Here is a 19396-nt window from a genome sequence, read left to right as displayed (position 1 = left end):
ACCCATAAAATTCTCTGGGTCTTTGGATTACTAGTCCAGTGACAACACCACAACGTCAGTGCCTCCCCCTTCAAGAACGCAACAATTGTAACTATCTTCAAGGGAGGTAAATCATGCTGTGGACACTATTGACGTATTTCCCTCTTGTCCACAGCAGTGAAAATCCTGACACACATTCTCCTGAATTGCCTACCTCCTGTGACTGAGAAAATCCTTCCAGAGATGCAGTGTGGCTTTAGGTCTTTCAGAGGAACCTCTAGCATTGTCTTTATTGCCACGTCAATCCAAATAAAATTTAGAAAACTACACCAGGAACTTTCATTGCATTCATCAACATGACCAAAACATTGACTCAGTAAATTGTGAGGCTTTGTGGATTGTGCTCCAAAGATTTAGATATCCAAGAAACTTCATCACAATCCTTCATGATGGTATGACTGCAACTGTCGTGAGTGTGAGATCTAAAACAGTTCACTCTTAAGATCCGGACTGGTAGTAAGCAAGGCTGCATGTTAGCTCCAATACTATTTGCAATCCACCTGGCAGTGGGTATTCACCTTATTAAAGATCAACTATGGTCTGGTGTGAGTATTGAATACTGCTTAGGTTAAAGAACTCTTTAACCTCAGTTGTCATCGTGCACTGATATTCATGATATACAGTTTGTGGATAACTGCTGTCTCTTTTCCCACTCTGCACAAGATTTGCAATCCATTTTGTCTCTTCAATTCTGCACATAAGAGATTTGGTCAATCCTTGCCTGTTGCTAAAACAAAACTCATATCAAACCAGACTTTGGGCAGCATGGTAGAACAGTGGTTAGCACTGTTGGTTCACAGCTCCAGGGTCCCAGGTTCGATTCCTGGCTTGGGTCACTGTCTGTGCGGAGTCTGCACGTGCGCCCTGTGTCTGCGTGGGTTTCCTTCGGGTGCTCCGGTTTCCTCCCACAGTGCAGGTTAGGTAGATTGGCCATGCTAAATTGCCCGTAGTATCCAAAAGGGTTGGGTGGGGTTACTGGGTTGCGGGGATAGGGTGGAGGTGTGGGGCTTTGGCGGGGTGCTCTTTCCAAGGGCCGGTTCAGACTCGATGGGCCGAATGGCCTCCTTCTGCACTGTAAATTCTATTCTACTGTATTCTATTCTATGACTTGGTCAGCCAAGTAATCCCATGTATGAAGGAGAAATCCTGGATTATGCTGAGCAGCCATCTCTCTCAAAAGGGCACCATCGATGAGGAGATCCAACACTGCATCAACACGTGAATCTACAGTGACAGCCGATACTATCCTGGCTATCTAAGGTCAGCACGGTAGCACAAGTGGATAGCACTGAGGCTGCACAGCGCCAGGGTCCCAGGTTCTATTCCCCGCTGGGTCACTGTCTGTGAGGCGTTTGCACGTTCTCCCCATGTCTGCGTGTGTTTCCTCCGGGTGCTCAGGTTTCCTCCCACAGTCCATAAATGTGCAGATTAGGTGGATTGGCCATGATAAATTGCCCTTAGTGACCAAAAAATGTTAGGAAGGGTTATTGGGCTAGAAGGATAGGGTGGACGTGAGGGCTTAAATGGGCCGGTGCAGATTCGATGGGCTGAATGACCTTCTTCTGCACTGTATGTTCTATGTTCCATCCCCCAGTACCCTCTGTTTGTATCCATGGGGGAACCACCATCGATGGGAAAGCTGCAACGAGCAATTAAACAGATGAAGAACACAAAATCCTGAGGCCAGCTTTGGTTTCTACAAACTACGGCAGCGAGTGCTTGACAACAAAGACACCTGCAAGATAACAAAGCAGTTGTTGTCACCACACTTTTGTACTACAGTGAGACATGAACTGTGTATCAGCAACACATAAGAGTGCTGGAGAAATCTCATCAGCAATGCCTCCACTGTATCCCTTGGATTCAATGGGAGGACCACTGAAGCCAGCTCCACAAGCATTCAGGTAAAACCTCTGCAAAATCAACTGCGAAGGACTGGGCACTATCCAATGGCTGAAAAGTGTATCCCCCACCAGGTCCTGTTTTATTAACTATCAAATGGCCAGTGTTTCAAGGATGGACAAAGAAAACGCTGCCATGCACTCTGAAGCTCTCCTTGAAGTGCTGCAGCATTGAGATAAATGACTGGGAGGAGTGTGTTACCATCTGTTCAAAATGGCAACAACCTGTCCATCACGTTTCGAGTCCAAACACATTAATGATGAGTCAGAGTGGCAGCAGAGAAGAAAAGACAAGGAATCAAATCCTGCACTCCAGATCCCACTACCTTATTGGATGTCCTGCCTCATATGCCCAAAGATCTACAGGTCAAAAATTAGCCTATGAAGACCTATGACAGAAACCCACAACCCGAGGTAAACATCATCCTCGAATCAAAGGACTGCAGACAACAACGACACCAATCCACCTATTTTGGAGGTTAAAATTTCCCAATATATTTGGCTTGTATATCTAGCATTTTCAATGGCATATCTGCTGTGACTAGTATCACTTTCTTAAGTGGCATGTGACAAAATAAGCCACAAATGAAAATCCCACAGTTGGTATTAATAGTCAAATTAATAGTTTTGAATAAGAGTAATATCATACTGATAAAGCATTTACACAACATTTAATCCACAGTTTCAATGTATTTTTTGTGACACATAGGTTAAATAATATATATGATTCATGTTGATTTTGTACTAAAAACATTTGAATTATACAATAACTTGGATTAACATAAACAAGACATTGGGAATTTAGAACAATAAAAGCGAATGATGACTTGGATTATTTCACTTTGAATTAAGAAATGCAGATTCTACATTTTTAAAGTATCATTACATGCTTCAACAAAGAAAGATTTATAAAATAAATCAATGGGATAGAGCCAGAAGTGATATCCACCTAAAGAGTGGCTGAGATCTAAATTCCTATTTGCACTATCATGCTTACCACTTTCCTGATGCAGTGGAGCTTTGGTAATGACTTAGCTGCTAAATGTACTGATAGTGTGGTAATAGTTCATACAGACCAGTAATCACAAGTGCCAGATCAATTTGTTCCAAGCTAATTGCTCTCAGCCATGACAGCAGGGGCTACTTCAACTGGCTGCAGTGGATCCAGACAAAGGTGAGAAGCATTGAATTAGGGTTTCAACCAATATTCCCTTTAAAATTTAATTGTTCTGCAGGACTCATTTTTTCCCAGTGCTCAGGTCCTTTAATATATTTTGCACAACTATGTCCACACATTACTTATCAAAGAACAAGGCTTTAAGCCAGTTGCATGGCCATGCAATTTAATATTAATTCTGACAATTCCACATTCAACTGTTATTAGCTGGGGCAAATTTGGCCCACTTTGATGCCACTATGCCTTCAGTGTCGGGCAGCATGATAGCATTGTGGATAGCACAAATGCTTCACAGCTCCAAGGTCCCAGGTTCGAATCCCGGCTTGGGTCACTGTCTGTGTGGAGTCTGCACATCCTCCCCGTGTGTGCGTGGGTTTCCTCCGGGTGCTCCGGTTTCCTCCCATAGTCCAAAGATGTGTAGATTAGGTGGATTGGCCATGATAAATTGCCCTTAGGGTCCAAATTGCCCTTAGTGTTAGGTGGGGTTACTGGGTTATGGGGATAGGGTGGAGGTATGGGCTTTGGTAGGGTGCTCTTTCCAAGAGCCGGTGCAGACTCGATGGGCCGAATGGCCTCCTTCTACACTGTAAATTCTATGAAGTGTCGCTTTAAGTGTCTGCCCACATGTTGTCTTTTCTCAATACATGAAGAATACTTGCACATGCGTGATACTGGAAGGCTGCTGCATTCATGGGATAATACCCCAGCAATACCTTTGAGAAGAGGACCCAAAAACGACAGTAAAGAAAAACAAAGTTATCTTTGCCCAAGTTCACCTTGCTCTTAAAATATTGTCTGGCATAACTTTTCACTTGCAGCACAGTCCGTGATTCAATGAGCTTTGCAATCTTTGTCCACCTTCGACCAAATTGGGCCTGAAAGTAAAAGAAATTCGATTTTATAATTCATGCTTAATGTACGATTGAAAGCACATCCAACAAAAATTGTGGTGCAGAGCTTAAGCTGCAGTTTTCATCAGACTTAATAAGAAGGGACAGGATGGTACAATAGGTTAGCACATTGCCCTTTTACTCTGGGCTGTCATATCCAGGCAGGACTGATGGAATATAGTCTTCTGTCTGTGTCATCTGCCAAGGCATTATTCCGACCAGACGGAACAGAGTTCCTCAGCACACAGATGCCTATAATTTGATATGACGAGCACAAACGTGACAACCTAATTTAGTGCCAGTCATGTCAAGGTACATAAAGACAGCTATATGGGAAATGGAAGAAAAACACACAAACAAGACACAGCTGCCATAGAAAGAATGATTTGCACCTGAGAATGGGACTAAACCTTATTATTATAATAAAGTGAAGTATGCTTTGGCTGATGCTTTTGGGTTGTGCCATGGGCAGTCTAAAACATTTGGACAGTTGGAGATTGTGGCTTGTACGAATACAGCCTGCTACCCAATCTGTGACATGACTTGCACTGTCAGCTGTAAAGCAGCCTCAGCACTCACCACTTCATTTCCAAGATACCTGTATCTTGAAGTAGTATTCACGGGCAGAGGCGGACTTTCAATGGAACACACATTACTCCAGCGCAGTGCCCTGTCAAATGGGGGGGCCCGATAAGGAGAGGTAACTGTTGTGATGGGAATGCTATGGGAACACCAATCAGAGCTTTGTAGCTCTAAATTTGCAAATATGCTCATTCAAATTTCTTGAACTTATCAGCAGGCAATACAGAACAACATCAAGTTTTTAAAAATATATAAATTTAGAGTACCCAATCCTTTTTTCTTCAATTTAGTGTGGCCAATTCACCTATCTGCACATCTTTTTGGGTTGTGGGGGTAAGATTCATGCAGACACGGGGAGAACGTGCAACTCCACATGGAGAGTAACCCGCAGCCCGGATCGAACCCGGGTCCAACATCAAGTTCTGAGTGGTTGGCTCCCCTTCAGAATGGGAAAACAGTTTACCAGACATTGAGAGGTCGTGGAGACTCAGGGGGCAGTTCAGACACAAATCTCCTGAATTCTTGAGAAGTTTCTGAACTTTCATTGAGTAAAGATGCAAAGCAGCAGCCAGGTTTCTGGCATTTGGTCCGGTGAACAGCCCGAGGCAAAAATGAGGTCGCTGACCTAACATCGGGGTGCGACCTGCAAAGCCTTCATCAAGGTGACGAAGCGGTGCTGGCCAAAGGCTGCCGAGGGGAGGAGTGGGGTGACTCTTGACCTCCAGGGAGGGAGGGAAAGCAAGCAAAAAGAACAGAGACCACCAGGCCAAATAGCCAACAGCCAGCCAGTCGTTGAGGCTCAAGGCGTGGGCACCCGAGCGAGGTGTGCAGAGCAGCAGTCGGGAGGTGCGAAGAAGGCAAGGCAAGTTTCTGTGTCAGCGTCTCAGGGAACTGGAAAGCAGCGGCCAGCGGGAACGGGCCGACTCAACCAGATCCAGAGGCCAGGTAGGCAGGGCTGAGAGTGAGGGGGCTGGGCAACAACCAACATCTTGCTGTTTTTGAATGTTGAATTTACTGCATTTTTTGATGTCAGTCATTTCTCTCTCTCAACAGTACAGGCTTGTTATTGTCATGAGTTGAAGAGCACTGCAGCACTCTGTCAAACAGTGATTTTGGATTTATGTGCCTTGCAGTGTGTGAGCTAAGAGTGGGCGGAGTCAGGAGGGCATTGATGTCATTTGGGGTGGGACTCGAGTTTATTGTGGGCAGGGCTCAACATCACTATGGGGTGGGGGGTGACATCGGGTAGCGCGAGACCTCTGAAAATGTAAGTTGAGCTCTCTTCACGGGTGTGTGACTTGGCAGATAAAAACACTTCAAATTGATACTAAAGAAATCTGAAATCAATCTGACTGTAGCATACCTCAATTCTGATTTAAGCACAACTCTTTTTGGATCTGGAAAATTATTTGGGGGCAATGCTGCAGATTTTCTGAGTAATGTTCCGAACCCAGCTGATGTCACATCTGGACGGGGAGATCCCAGAACGGAACCCCGGTTCAAAAGACCGTGAGGCAAATTCTCGATTTGAGAGTTCTGACACCGGGACTGAATCGCGAGGGTTCTACGTGGACGAAAGCAGCGCCAGTCCCAGATGTAATTCACGCCCCGTTAATGGGCTAGCACCACGTGGATCTCGGGCAATTCCAATGCATGCTGACCGTCATCCCAGCCAAGGTGATGGCACTGTTTGAGCTGGGGCACGCCTATCCCGTTGATGTGTTGTCTCGGGGCAGAGGGTACCTCGGGAGGTTGCCTTGGGGGGGGGGGGGGGGGGGGGGGGCACCCACATGACACATGATGCTAAGTTCCCAGTGGGCACTCAGTGGCGTGCCCAACCGCATGGCTGCTTTGCAGGCTGCAACAATGGCAGTCTGTGCCCGACCACTCTGACCCCATTGCCAATGCCTAGCTGCCCCCCTCTATTTCCCCCCAGCCCTGACAGATGCCCCGCAGCCAGCGGCACAATTGTCAGCACACTATAGTGGCCCGATTTGAAATACCACAAGTCAACCTCGCCATCGGTAATTCTGCCTGGCGGAGGTGAAACATCGTGGACGGCCCAGAAAATGCTGGGTCGGGCCGGTTAATAATATCCCAACAGCCTTTACTGTATAATGTGCATGCCCACGCCCTGTGTGGCGTATAACATATTCATGCCGCTGTCAAGGGACCGGAGCACGGCATTCCGTTTGGCGGCTGGCGCCAACCTCTATTTTCGGCTGACACCTAATTCTCTGCCCAATCGTTTTACCCGATTCCGGCTTCAGCCAATGAAGAATCCTGCCACATAATTTTTACCTTCTTTTTTAGAACACATGGAGGAAGATTCACAGGACCGTTAAGTAGTTTTAAGAGAAAGAACAAAAACATTTATTAAGCATGAAAAGTTATATTATGGTACAATATTCCTTTACTCCCTCCTTAGCTTAACAAATGCACACAGATGTTAAGGTTAACACATATTACAAAGTATATTTTAAGCTACAATGGTCTCTGTAACAGTTATATCATGATACAATACTCCTTTACTCCTTCCTTAGCTTAGCAAATGCACACAGATGTTAAGGTTAACACATATTACAAAGTACATCTTAAGCTACAATGGTCTCAGTAACACAAGGTCCCTTTAAACACACAAGTTGACTGTGGTCAAATACACTCTCCACTCTGAACCCAACTAAATGTCGATGGATTTGTCCTCAAAATCCTCCCAGGTAGAAGCATATAAAATAGGAGCAGGAGGAGGCCATTAGGCCCTTTCAGCCTGCTCCGCCATTCATTATGATCATGGCTGATCATCCAACTCAAAAGACAGATCATAGATTATCATAGAATTTACAGTGCAGAAAGGGGCCATTCGGCCCATCGAGTCTGCACCGGCTCTTGGAAAGAGCACCCTACCCAAGATTAACACCTTCACCCTATCCCCATAACCCAGTAACCCCAATCAACACCAAGGATAATTTTGTACACTAAGGGCAATTTATCATGGCCAATCCACCTAACCTGCACATCTTTGGACTGAGAGAGGAAACCGGAGCACCCGGAGGAAACCCACGCACACACGGGGAGGATATGCAGACTCCGCACAGACAGTGACCCAAGCCGGAATCGAACCTGGGACCCTGGAGCTGTGAAGCAATTGTGCTATCCACAATGCTACCGTGCTGCCCTGCTGATCGAATGACACATTCACTGGGGAACTTAACTCAGAGATCAGGCTGCCATTTTGAAAGAGTGCCCTGATTGCTAAGTCTCCCGCACTCCCATCCATGGGCAATGTCACCCCCCCCACACACATTGGCATTACCCCATACCTTCCCTTCCCACCCCCCCAAAGTGAGGACATCTTGCTATGGGGTCTCTGGGCACCACTCCCTTCAGCCCCCCCCCCCCACCCTCTTACAGATCTCCTCTTACAGAACCCCCCTTCCAGGACCCCCACCTGTCACCTCCCCCAACCTCCCAGAGGCCCTTTCTTACCTACCCTGCACCTTCCCACCATACCCTCCTCCACCCTCCTTCCATGGGCATGCCCCCCCCCCCCTCAGGCCCTGACCCTCGTCAGTGCCACCCTGGCATGGGCACTCTTGCACTACCACACTGACGGTGCTCATGTCGGCTTGGCAGTGCCACCATGGCCTTGGATACCCCCTGGGTGCCATTCCGCCTGGTCCAAGTTTGTGTGGACCAGTACTGAACAGCGCCCAGCTGGAGTCTCCCTGGGGAGGCTTGTAGATCCCGAGCAAGTAGGCCTTAAGTAGGTTTAAGGCCTACGTAACGCAAGTGAGGCTTGGCCCTGCCCATTGAGGCCAGGCCCCTGATCCCGACGCCTTACGGGACTTGGGTAGATCCCGCAAGGTGCTGTGGCTGTTGGGAAGCCACGGGAGGCTTCACCTGGGATCTACCGGCCACATCACGTGCCTATTGGGGAGCAATGTGGCTAGTAAATGAGTCCACAATATTTGGGACTCAACTACTTTGTGGTAATGAGTTCCACAGCCTGACCATCCTTTGGCTGAAGATATTTCTTTTAATCTCAGCCCTAAACGGGCTACCCTATATCCTCAGCTTTGACCCCTGGTTCTGAACACCCCCACCAACGGGAACATCCTTCTTGCATCTACCCTATCTAGTCCTGTTAGAATTTTATAGGTTTCAAAGAGATCCCCCTCATTCATCTTAATTCCAGTGAATGCAGTCCAAAACAACTCAACATTCCCTCATACGTCAGTCCTGCCATCCCAGTAATCTGTCTGGTGAACCTTCTTTCTCCTTCCTCTCCCAATTTATGGCCAGTCAGATAATAATCTGCCTTCCCGTTTTTGCTACTAAAGTGGATAACCTCACATTTATCCAAGTTATCCTGGCATTCATTTGCCCACTCACTCAACTTCTCCAAATCACACTTAAAGATCTCTGCATCCTCCTCGCAGCTCACCTTCCCACCCAGCTTTGTAGCATCTGAATATCTGAAGATATTACATTTTGTTCCCTCATCGAAATCATTGACGCATATTGTGACTAGCTTGGGTCCCAGCAGCGATCCCTGCGGCGTGGTACCCCACTAGTCACTGCCTGACATTTGGAAAAAGGCCAGTTTATTCCTACTCTTTGTTTCCAGTCTGCCAACCAGTTTTCTATCCATCTCAATACACCACCTCTAGTCCCATGTGCTTTTGTCACATGAGAATTTCCAAACTCCATTCCTAGAAAACATGCTTTAAAATCTCTTTTCACAAAACTGTTTTCTATCAGCAGTTTGCATTCCAAAATCCAGCCCTGGTTTTCCAAATGACTCTTTTAGACAATGCTTCCATTCCTCTTTTAACAAAGAGTCGAACGCCTAGTTTTACCACTTACCCGTCAGGATTTCTTTGTCTTGACTGTTGTACAAGCAGTTCACAATTGCCTTCACTATAGATTCCTAGACTCTATTAAGATGGCATCAAACTTAGCGAAAAATTGGGAAGATTCTGGGCGGGAGTGTTTGTGGTCTTAGCCAGGATAGTGGAGGAGGAGGTGGACCCAGAGCCTTTAATTTTTTTTTTATAAATTTAGTGTACCCAATCATTTTTCCAATTAAGGGGCAATTTAGTGTGGCCAATCCACCTAGCTTGCACGTTTTTGGGTTGTGGGGGCGAAACCCACGCAGACACAGGGAGAACGTGCAAACTCCACACGGACAGTGACCCAGAGCTGGGATCGAACCTGGGACCTCAGCGCCGTGAGGCGGTTGTGCTAACCACTAGGCCACCGTGCTGCCCTGACCCAGAGCCTTTAATGCGATATTTGGGGTTACAGTGAAGCCGGAGCTCATGAAGAGGAGGAAGGCCAATGTCGTAGCCTTCAACTCTCTGATTACACGGTGGCGAATTTTACAATTTTACTGGAGTGGCGGTCGGCATCGCCACTGGGGGTAGCGGCTTGGTTAGGTGACCTGTACGACTTCCTGCGGTTGGAGAAGATAAAAGTCTGAGTTAAGAGTCTCTGCAGGGGGGCTTGAGAAAAGGTGGGGTTGTTTGTGACCGTGTTTGAGGAGCCGGGGGGGGGGGGGAGAAGAAGTGAAAAAGGAAAAATAAATCGGTACAGATTGTATAGTTGATTGTTTCCCTAAGCAATAGCTTGGTATCTGTTCTCTTAACTTCACTTTCTAAAGACATTCTTTCTGTCCCTACTCCCTGGATTTCTGGATTGTATCTGGTACTTTGGGAAGTCTGCCTTTTTGCAGCTACCTTGTCCTGTCCTGTCCAGTTTTTCTTCTCCTGGCCTGGCAGATTTTAGACATGTTCACTCCTCGGTGACCTATCTTCAACTGCAAACAAATTCAGCTAAAACTTAAATGCCTTGCTATCTTGAAAAGGCCACTGTAGCTAAGCAATGCCCACATGCTTCTTCCTTTTATTTACTCTCATGCCGTGACCCTCTATAAGCACAACAGAAACACAGTTGGAACTGAAACCAACGGCCACACATACAAACACCTTTGTCCAGCATGAACCTAACAATAGGTTTTACCTTCTCTTACACAGAAACATTAAATTTAAACTATATCTTATTCCTAATGTTTACCAATAAAAATATAACTACCGTAAAACTACCTTCAAGTGTAATACAAGAATAACAGTTTGACCTAAAGTAGGCATCAATTTTAGAGGAGGAATTTACATTTATGGGTCATTGAAGAAACTAATTCCGCATCACACGTACTAAAGCCTCCAAAATTAACAAGATAAGTTTGTTATAAAAATGAAATAAAAACTTGACATTTTGTTATTAATTCAAAAAATTTCAAAATGTATTAATGTAAGAGATTCACCTATTTTATTCTCATGCATATACCATTAAAAACATTTAAAATAATGTTAAACTAGACATGATACCAAAATAGATATTTGGCTTGAATACTCAATATTCATTACATTTAGCAATGACTGCTCCAATATTTACTAATTATAATAGAATGTACACTTGGGGTTAGATTTGATAGGACTGCTGTTTATCTGTCTGGACAGGTTGGGCGGGTGGACAAATCAATGGCAGATGCAGTATAATTTGGATAAGTGTGAGGTTTGGAAGCAAAAACAGGAAGGCAGATTACTACCTGAATGGTTGTAAATTGGAAGAGGGGAGTCTGCAGTGGGACCTGGGTGTCCTTGTGCACCAGTCGCTGAAGGTAAGCATGCAGGCGCAGCACGCAGTAAAGAAGGCTATTGGTATGTTGGCCTTCATTGCGAGAGGTTTCGAGTATAGAAGCAGGGCTGTGTTGCTGCATTTATACAGGGCCTTGGTGAGGCCACACCTAGAGTATTGTGTGCAGTTTTGGTCTCCTTCTCTGAGGAAGGATGTTCTTGCTCTCGAGGGAGTGCAGCAAAGGTTTACCAGGCTGATTCCAGGGATGGCGGGACTGTCATATGAGGACAGATTGACTAGGTTGGGATTGTTCTCGCTGGAGTTCAGAAGAACGAGGGGGGATCGCATAGAGACTTCAAAAATTCAAACAGGACTAGACAGGGTAGATGCAGGGAAGATGTTACCAATGATGGGTGTGTCCAGAATCAGCAGTCACAGTCTGAGGATTCAAGGTAAACCATTTCAGACAGAGATAAGGAGACATTTCTTCACCCAAAGAGTGGTGTGCCTGTGGAATTCATTACCACAGGAAGTAGTTGATGCTAAATCATGAAATATATTCAAGAGGCAGCTAGATATAGCACTTGGGGAGAATGGGATCAAAGGCTATGGGGAGAAAGCAGGATTAGGCTATTGAGTTGGATGATCAACCATGATCGTGATGAATGGCGGAGCAGGCTCGAAGGGCCAAAAGGTCTCCTCCTGATCCTATCTTCTGTGAATCTATGTATGTATCTATGCCAATACTTTAGCCTTGTATGTCTGCAGAGCCTTCAGGAAAACACCTTTCAAGGCCTTTTTAATGGTTATTAAAATTATCATTGGCATTGAAAATGAAATACAATTTTGAGGAAAGTCCTGGTAGAATTAACACACATTAACACCTAAGACAAGAATCATTTGAAAATCACACTTAAGCACAGCATTTTGCTTTTTATTAAAACTTATTTGTTATTAAAGTAATAACAGTTACTGATAGATATGGATGTCCAGTTAATTTATGAATCTAATCTGAAATTGACAAAGCTAAGATTGCTAAAATATACTGACTACATTGAGATCCAATATATTATGCATTCATCCAGTAAGATTTATTAAATTCTATTTTTCCCCTTACCAGTTTTTTTGCCGTTGAATTCACTTGCACAGTTCTATTATCACTAGTTTCTTTCATGAGTAAATAAGTTCAAAGTTTTAGACGACAACATAAAAAGTGACAAAATGGTTTCTGACACTATCAAGAAATGCAGCTGATTGTGTCACAATAAAATGAGGCAGCAGTGTTAGTGCCTGTTTCACAAGTAATGTGATTATCTCAAAGACTTCAATTTGAAAATTTAATTAAAGTCGTATGCACATTTTTTTCTTGTGCCTCTGAAGTTATACATATACAGAATCTGGGTGCTCTACTACGTGAATCTCAAATGATTAATTTTCCGCGAAGAAGTCGACGAACAGTTGCCACCTCCGGGTGAACCCTAACAGTGACCCTCTCAAGTCGAACTTGATTTTCTCCAAACAGAGAAAGCTAGCCATGTCCGATAGCCAGGTCTCCGACTTCGAGGGCTTTGAGTCCCTCCAAGCTAATAGCATCCGTCTCCGGGCTACCAGGGAAGCAAAGGCCAGAATGTCTGCCTCTTTCTCCTCCTGGATTCCCGGGTCTTCCGACACCCCGAAAATCGGTACCTCTGGACTCAGTGCCACCCTTGTTTTTAACACCGTGGACATGACGGGCGAAATTCTCCGACCCCCAGCAGGGTCGGAGAATCGCCTGGGGCCGCCGAAAATCCCGCCCCCGCCGTGGCAGAGATTCCCCGCCACCCGGGAAGTGGCGGTGGCGGGAATCTCGCCACTCTGATCGGAGAGGCCCCTGCGGTGATTCTCCGGCCCGGATGGGCCGAAGTCCCGCCGCTGGGAGGCCTCTCCCGCCGCCGAGGTTTAAACCACCTCTGGAACGGCGGGATCAGCGGCGCGAGCAGGCCCCCGGGGTCCTGGGGGGGCGGGGGGCGATCGGACCCCGGGGGGTGCCCCCACGGTGGCCTGGCCCGCGATCGGTGCCCCCCCGCTCAGACTCCGGGCCAGTGCCCTGGGTGCACTATTTCTCCTCCGCGGCCGCCACGGCCTTCGCCATGGCGGAAGCGGAAGAGAACCCCACATCGCGCAGGCGCCGACCGGCGAAAGCCTTTCTGCCAGCCCTGCTGCCGGGGGCGCCGGTTTTTTGCGCCAGTCTTCTGGTGCAAACCGCTCCGGCGCGGGGCTGGCCCCCAAAGGTGGGGAGAATTCCCCACCTTTGGGGAGGCCCGACCCCTGAGTGGTTGGCGCTACTCCCCTACGCCGGCACCCTCCGTCACGCCGGGTAGGGGAGAATCCCGCCCGACATCTGCAAACCACTGCCAAAATCCTCTAAGCTTCAGATATGCCCAGAACATGTGGACATGGTTCGTTGGTCCTCCCGCACATTTTGCACACCTGTCTTCCACCCCAAAGAATCTGCTCATCCGGGCCACTGTCATGTGAGCCCGGTGAACGACCTTGAATTGTATCAGGCAGAGCCTGGTATATGTTGCGGACACGTTGACTCTACTCAACACATCCGTCCATAGACCATCCTCTATTTCTCCTCCCAATTCCTCCTCCCATTTGCGCTTCATCTCCTCGGCCTGCGTCTCCTCTGACCCCATAGGTTCCTTGTAAATGTCCGAGACGCTCCCTTCTCCTATCCACCCTCTGGAAACTACAGTCCTGAATCCCCCTGAGCGGTAGGAGTGGGAAGGTTGACACCTGTTTACGTAGGAAGTCCCGCACCTGCAGATACCTGAATTTGTTTCCCCATACCAACCCAAACTTCTACTCCAGCGCCCTCATGCTCGGAGAGCTCCCCTCTATAAACATATCCCCTCTACTCTCAATCCCTGCTCTCCGCCATATCCGGAATCCCCATCCATACTTCCCGGGGTAAACAGGTGATTATTACAGATTGGGGACCAGACCGATGCTCCCTCTGCTCCCACATGTCTCCTCCATTGCCCCCAGACTCTCAGGGCCGCCACCACCATGTGGCTGGTGGAGTACCGTGCCAGTGGGAACAGCAGAGGCACAGTTACCAACGCCCCCAAACTGGTGCCTTTGCATGAAGCCGCCTCCATACGTTCCCATGCCGACCCCTCCCCCACCACCCACTTCCTGATCATGGCTATATTTGTTACAAAAATCTGGCAGCGCCAGCCCGCCCGCTCCCCTACACCGCTCAAGCATTACCTTCCTTACTCGCGGCGTCTTGCCCGCCCAAACAAAGCTAGAGATCACTTTGTTGATCAGTTTAAAAAAGGACCGTGGAATAAAGATGGGGAGACATTGAAACACGAACAAGAATCTCGGGAGGACGGTCATCTTCGCCGTCTGCACCCTCCCAGTTAACGACAACGGGAGCGCGTTCCATCTCGAAAATCGTCCTTCATTTGGTCTACTAGCCAGGCCAGATTTAATTTATGCAGCCGGTCCCATTCCCCCGCCACATGAATGCCTAGGTACCTAAAGCTTCCCCCAACTAATCTAAATGGCAGCTCCCCCAATCACCTCTCCTGTCCCCTCGCCTCGACAGCAAACATCTCACTTTTCCCCATATTTAGCTTAGACCTCGAAAACCTGCCAAATTCCCGGAGAATCCTCATGATTTCTTTCATCCCCTCTAAAGGGTCCGATACGTACAGAAGCAGGTCGTCTGATTAGAGCCTGCTATATGCCTCTGTGCTCCACAACCTCCCCCCCACCCCCGGACCAGTCCTCTCCAGCCCCTCGAAGCTCTCAGAGCAATTGCCAACAGCTTTATAGCTAGCGCGAACAACATTGGGGAGAGGGGGCATCCCTATCTCATCCACGGTGCAGTCTAAAATAGTCCGCTGTTGTCCTATTCTCCCGTACACTTACCACAGGAATATAGTAACCTGACCCAGTCAATAAACCCCCGCCCAAATCTGAACTGTTCCAGTGCCTCCCACAGATAATCCCATTCTACCCGATCAAAAGCTTTTTCTGCATCCATTGCGATCACTACCGCCACCTCCCTATCTTCCGGGGGCATCATGATCACGTTTCACAACCTTCTTACATTGGCCACCAACTGCCTACCCTTAACAAACCCCGTCTTGTCCTCCCCAATAACGTCCGGAACACAATCCTCAATCCTGGAGGACAAAAGTTTGGCCAGCTGTTTGGCGTCCACATTCAGGAATATGTAGGACCCACACAGTTCAGGTTCTTGTCCCACTTCAGAATCAGCGAAATTGTGGCCTGTGACTTCTTCGAGGGCAGTACCCCTCTTTCCCTTGCCTCACTGAACATCCTCATCAACACCAGCCCCAATATCCCAGAGAACTTTTTATACAACTCCACTGGGTACCCATCCAGCCCCGGGGCTTTACCCAGCTGCATGGCCTTCAGACCCTCCACTATCTCTTCCAACCCGATCGGGGCCCCCAGCCCTTCTACCAGCTCTCTGTCCACTTTTGGGAAATTCAGTCTCCCCAAGGAGTGCCTCATCCCCTCCAGCCCTCTAGGGGGTTCCGACCTATACAGCCTACTGTAGAAATCCCTAAACACCTTATTCACCCCTGTTGAATCTCCAACCAGGTTCCCATCTCCGTCATTTACTTTCCCTATCTCCCTTGCTGACTCCCTCTTTCTAGGCTGCTGTGCAAGCATTCTGCTGGCCTTCTCTCCTTACTTATAGATCGCCCCCCTCGCTTTTCTCAGCTGCTCCACTGCCCTCCCTATGGTTGACAAGCCGAACTCCGCCTGTAGCCTCCGCCGTTCCCTTAAAAGCCCTGCCTCTGGGGTCTCCGCATACCTCCTATCGATCTGTAGTATCTCCTTTACCAGTCGGTCCGTCTCTGCCCTGACCACCTTCTCCCTATGGGCCCATATCGAAATCAGTTCCCCTCTGTGTTCCCCTTCAGTGCTTCCCAGACCATCACTGCTGAAATTTCCCCCGTGTCGTTGAGCTGCAGGTAGTTCGGAATACATTTCCTCAGCCGCTCGCACACCCCTTCATCAGCCAAAAGTCACACATCTAACCTCCAGGGTGGGCGCTGGTTACTGTCTTTACTAACCTGCAGAGCATGGTCTGAGATTGTGATTGCTGAGTACCCCGTGTCCACCACCCCTGCCAGATCAAAATTAAGAAACCGATCCGGGAGTGCACTTTATGCACGTGTGAGTAGAATAAGAACTCCTTCACCCTCGGCTGTCCAAATCTCCATGGATCCACCCCCCCCTCCCCCCCCCCCCCCCCCCCCCCATCTGCTCCATGAACCCTTTTAGTTCCTTTGCCATTGCTGGCACCCTGCCCGTTTTTGAGCTTGACCGGTCCAAGCCAGGGTCAATAACTGTGTTGAAGGCCCCTCCCATGACCAACCTGTGTGCGTCCAGGTCCGGTATCTTCCCCAGCATCCTCTTTATAAACTCCACATCATCCACATCAACCCAAAGCGCGCACACATTTACTAATACCACCTGAACCCCCTCCAGTTTCCCACTGACCATAATGTACAGGCCTCCCACATCCAAAACTGTTCTACCCACCTCAAACACCACCCGCTTATTGATCAGGATCGAACCCCTCTAGTCTTTGAATCCAGTCGCGAGTGAAAGACCTGACTGACGCAGCCTTTCCTCAATCTAATTTAGTCAGTTACTCTAAGGTGCGTCTCCTGCAACAGTATACGTCCGCCTTCAGTCCCCTAAAATGCGCGAACATACATGCCCTCTTGACTGGCCCATTTAACCCTTGAACATTCCAGGTGATCAACCTAGTTGAGGGGCTCATTGCTGCCCCCCCCCTTTCGCCGATCAGCCATCCCTTTTTTGGGCCCGCCTCCAGCCCATGCTCCGCGCCTCTACCGGCCCGCCCCCCAGGCAGCCTCCGCCCCCAACCTCTCTGTCCCTTGGCCCAAGTCCCTCGCTCGTCAGCAGAACATCCCCTCCAGTAACAACACTCTGTAACCCAACCCCTTTGATAAACCAAACATAAGCACACCCCCCACTCCGTGAGCTAGCCCACCCAGCTAGCTCGGTGGCCCCCATCCCTGGCGCCGGAGTCTTCCACCTATTGTTCCCTCCCCGCCCTCCCACCCGCTCATACAAACATACTCCAACATCAAACAATCCCCACACAATTGCCCGACAGAAAAGCACCAAAATCTAAACAAGCACACCTCCATCCCCCAACAGTGCAAATGAAAACCTTAACTCACTCAGCTCTGCCACTGGTCCCAAATCAATACAGAAGGCATTACAAACAGCTTCCACAAAATGAAAATTGAGCCCTTTGAAAAACGAGAAACTTTTATTTTAAAAAACAGAGAAACAAAAAGAAAAAACCATGAACGTTGCAGCAAAGTTCAAAAGTTCTCAGTCCACCACCAGTCCTCTCCTTTTCACGAAGTCCAGCGCTTCCTCGGGCGACTTGAATTAAAAGTGCCGTTCCTCGTACGAGACCCAGAGACGTGCCGGACTTAACCTTTTTCTTAAAATGGATCAACCTAATCTGCTTGAAGTCTGCTCTTCTCCTGGCCACCTCCACACTCAGGTCTTGGTAGATCCGCTGGACACTATTGTCCCACTTACAGCTCCCTGTCTGCCTGACCCACTGTAGAATGCACTCCTTATCCAAGTACCTGTGGAATCTCACCACCAGTGCCCACCGGGGGGGGGGGGGGGGGATCTCCCGTTCGGGGCTTCATCGCGTGTGCTCTGTAGAAAATCGGGGGAAAAGGTCCAAAAGCCCAAGCAGGAGCCACCAAATGTGCCACTTACTCCTTCATAGCCGCCACTGGAAGTCTCCGAGAGAGGAGATTTTTATTCATAAACATAGAACATACAGTGCAGAAGGAGGCCATTCGGCCCATCGAGTCTGCACCGATCCACTTAAGCCCTCACTTCCACCTTATCCCCGTAAGCCAATAACTCCTCCTAACCTTTTTGAACACTAAGGGCAATTTAGCATGGCCAATCCACCTAACCTGCACGTATTTGGACTGTGGGAGGAAACCAGAGCACCCGGAGGAAACCCACGCAGATAGGGGGAGAATGTGCAGACTCCTCACAGACAGTGACCCAGCAGGGAATCAAACCTGGGACCCTGGAGCTGTGAAGCCACAGTGCTAACCACTGTGCTACCATGCTGCCAATGTCAATGTCAATGGATTCAACCCCAAGGACAGAGAGCTAACCTAGTTTTGCACTCATGTTTTCAACGACTCAAAAAAATCTATTGCCTAATTTTTGTGTCAATAAAACATACCAGTAATCCTAGTGCCCCTCATTCTTTCCCAAAATCTACACTTTATTTGCAATGTAAGCAAAATATAGTCGTTACATGTGGCAAATTATGTAATGCAGAACAATTTGTAAAAACGTTGGGCTACAAAAATATAATGTTCTACATTATTGGAAAACTAACTTTGTGACAAATTATCTCCATTCTCCCCAAATCACTGATATTTGCTGGCATGGCTTCACTGGTACTGACAGCTCTCCAATATATTGCCAATTCTTAATGTATTTGAGCATGAAGAACATCAAAGCAAAGCCAAATTATCTAATCACCCAGGGTCCATACATATGCACTCGTCACCAATGTAATGATCAAGACAAGAACCCCAGTTGAATCTTCAGCTCTTAATTCTGTAATCACTGATGTCCACAGTAGGACCAGGCCCAGTTGTTGTCCTGGAGGTCACCTAACTCAAAACAGACTAGAATTGAGCCTGAGTAAAAGCTACCATTTTGATTAGTAGTTCCTTCAATCGCTTACCAGCCCTTGCTCAAAAAGGTCTTTCTCCTTGGGTGTCCACCGTGCTGGCCAAGAATTGCTTGTTGCTCCAGGAGTCCTAGGGTGAAAATTGAAGCTATGTCATGAACCAAGTTCAGCTTTATGTAATTTAAAAATGTGTTTTATTATTAGAATTAAAATAAGGTAACTCTCTTTAAAAATGCAATTGTCATTTTGTAGCATGCTAACACAAATTTTTAAAACTGTAAATAAAGCAGTTCATCAGAATCTCACAATCAATAAAATGCAGTTGCTTATAGAGATCAAGGGCTGGATTCTCCGCCCCGCCACATTCCTGTTTTACCCCGCCGGCAGGATGCTCCGTTACACCAGCTGGTCA

At 47.7% G+C, this 19396-nt stretch overlaps 1 protein-coding gene across 1 annotated transcript in view; it reads right to left on the bottom strand.

The window, feature by feature from the left end:
• The window catches only part of mysm1 (Myb-like, SWIRM and MPN domains 1), a 122360-nt gene that overhangs the window by 72905 nt on the left and 30059 nt on the right, over positions 1 to 19396 (bottom strand). Inside the window, exons 6-7 of the mRNA XM_038794360.1 lie at positions 19039 to 19114; positions 3894 to 3992 (exon numbers count right to left, since the gene is read on the bottom strand). Of these exons, the coding sequence (XP_038650288.1) occupies positions 3894 to 3992; positions 19039 to 19114 (175 nt within the window). The remainder of the gene's footprint in view (positions 1 to 3893; positions 3993 to 19038; positions 19115 to 19396) is intronic.

This window comes from Scyliorhinus canicula, chromosome 4 (genome assembly GCF_902713615.1).
Source record: "Scyliorhinus canicula chromosome 4, sScyCan1.1, whole genome shotgun sequence".
Taxonomy (NCBI): Eukaryota; Metazoa; Chordata; class Chondrichthyes; order Carcharhiniformes; family Scyliorhinidae; genus Scyliorhinus; species Scyliorhinus canicula.
Note: the sequence above shows the minus strand (reverse complement) of the source record. Positions and strands in the feature narration are given on the sequence as shown.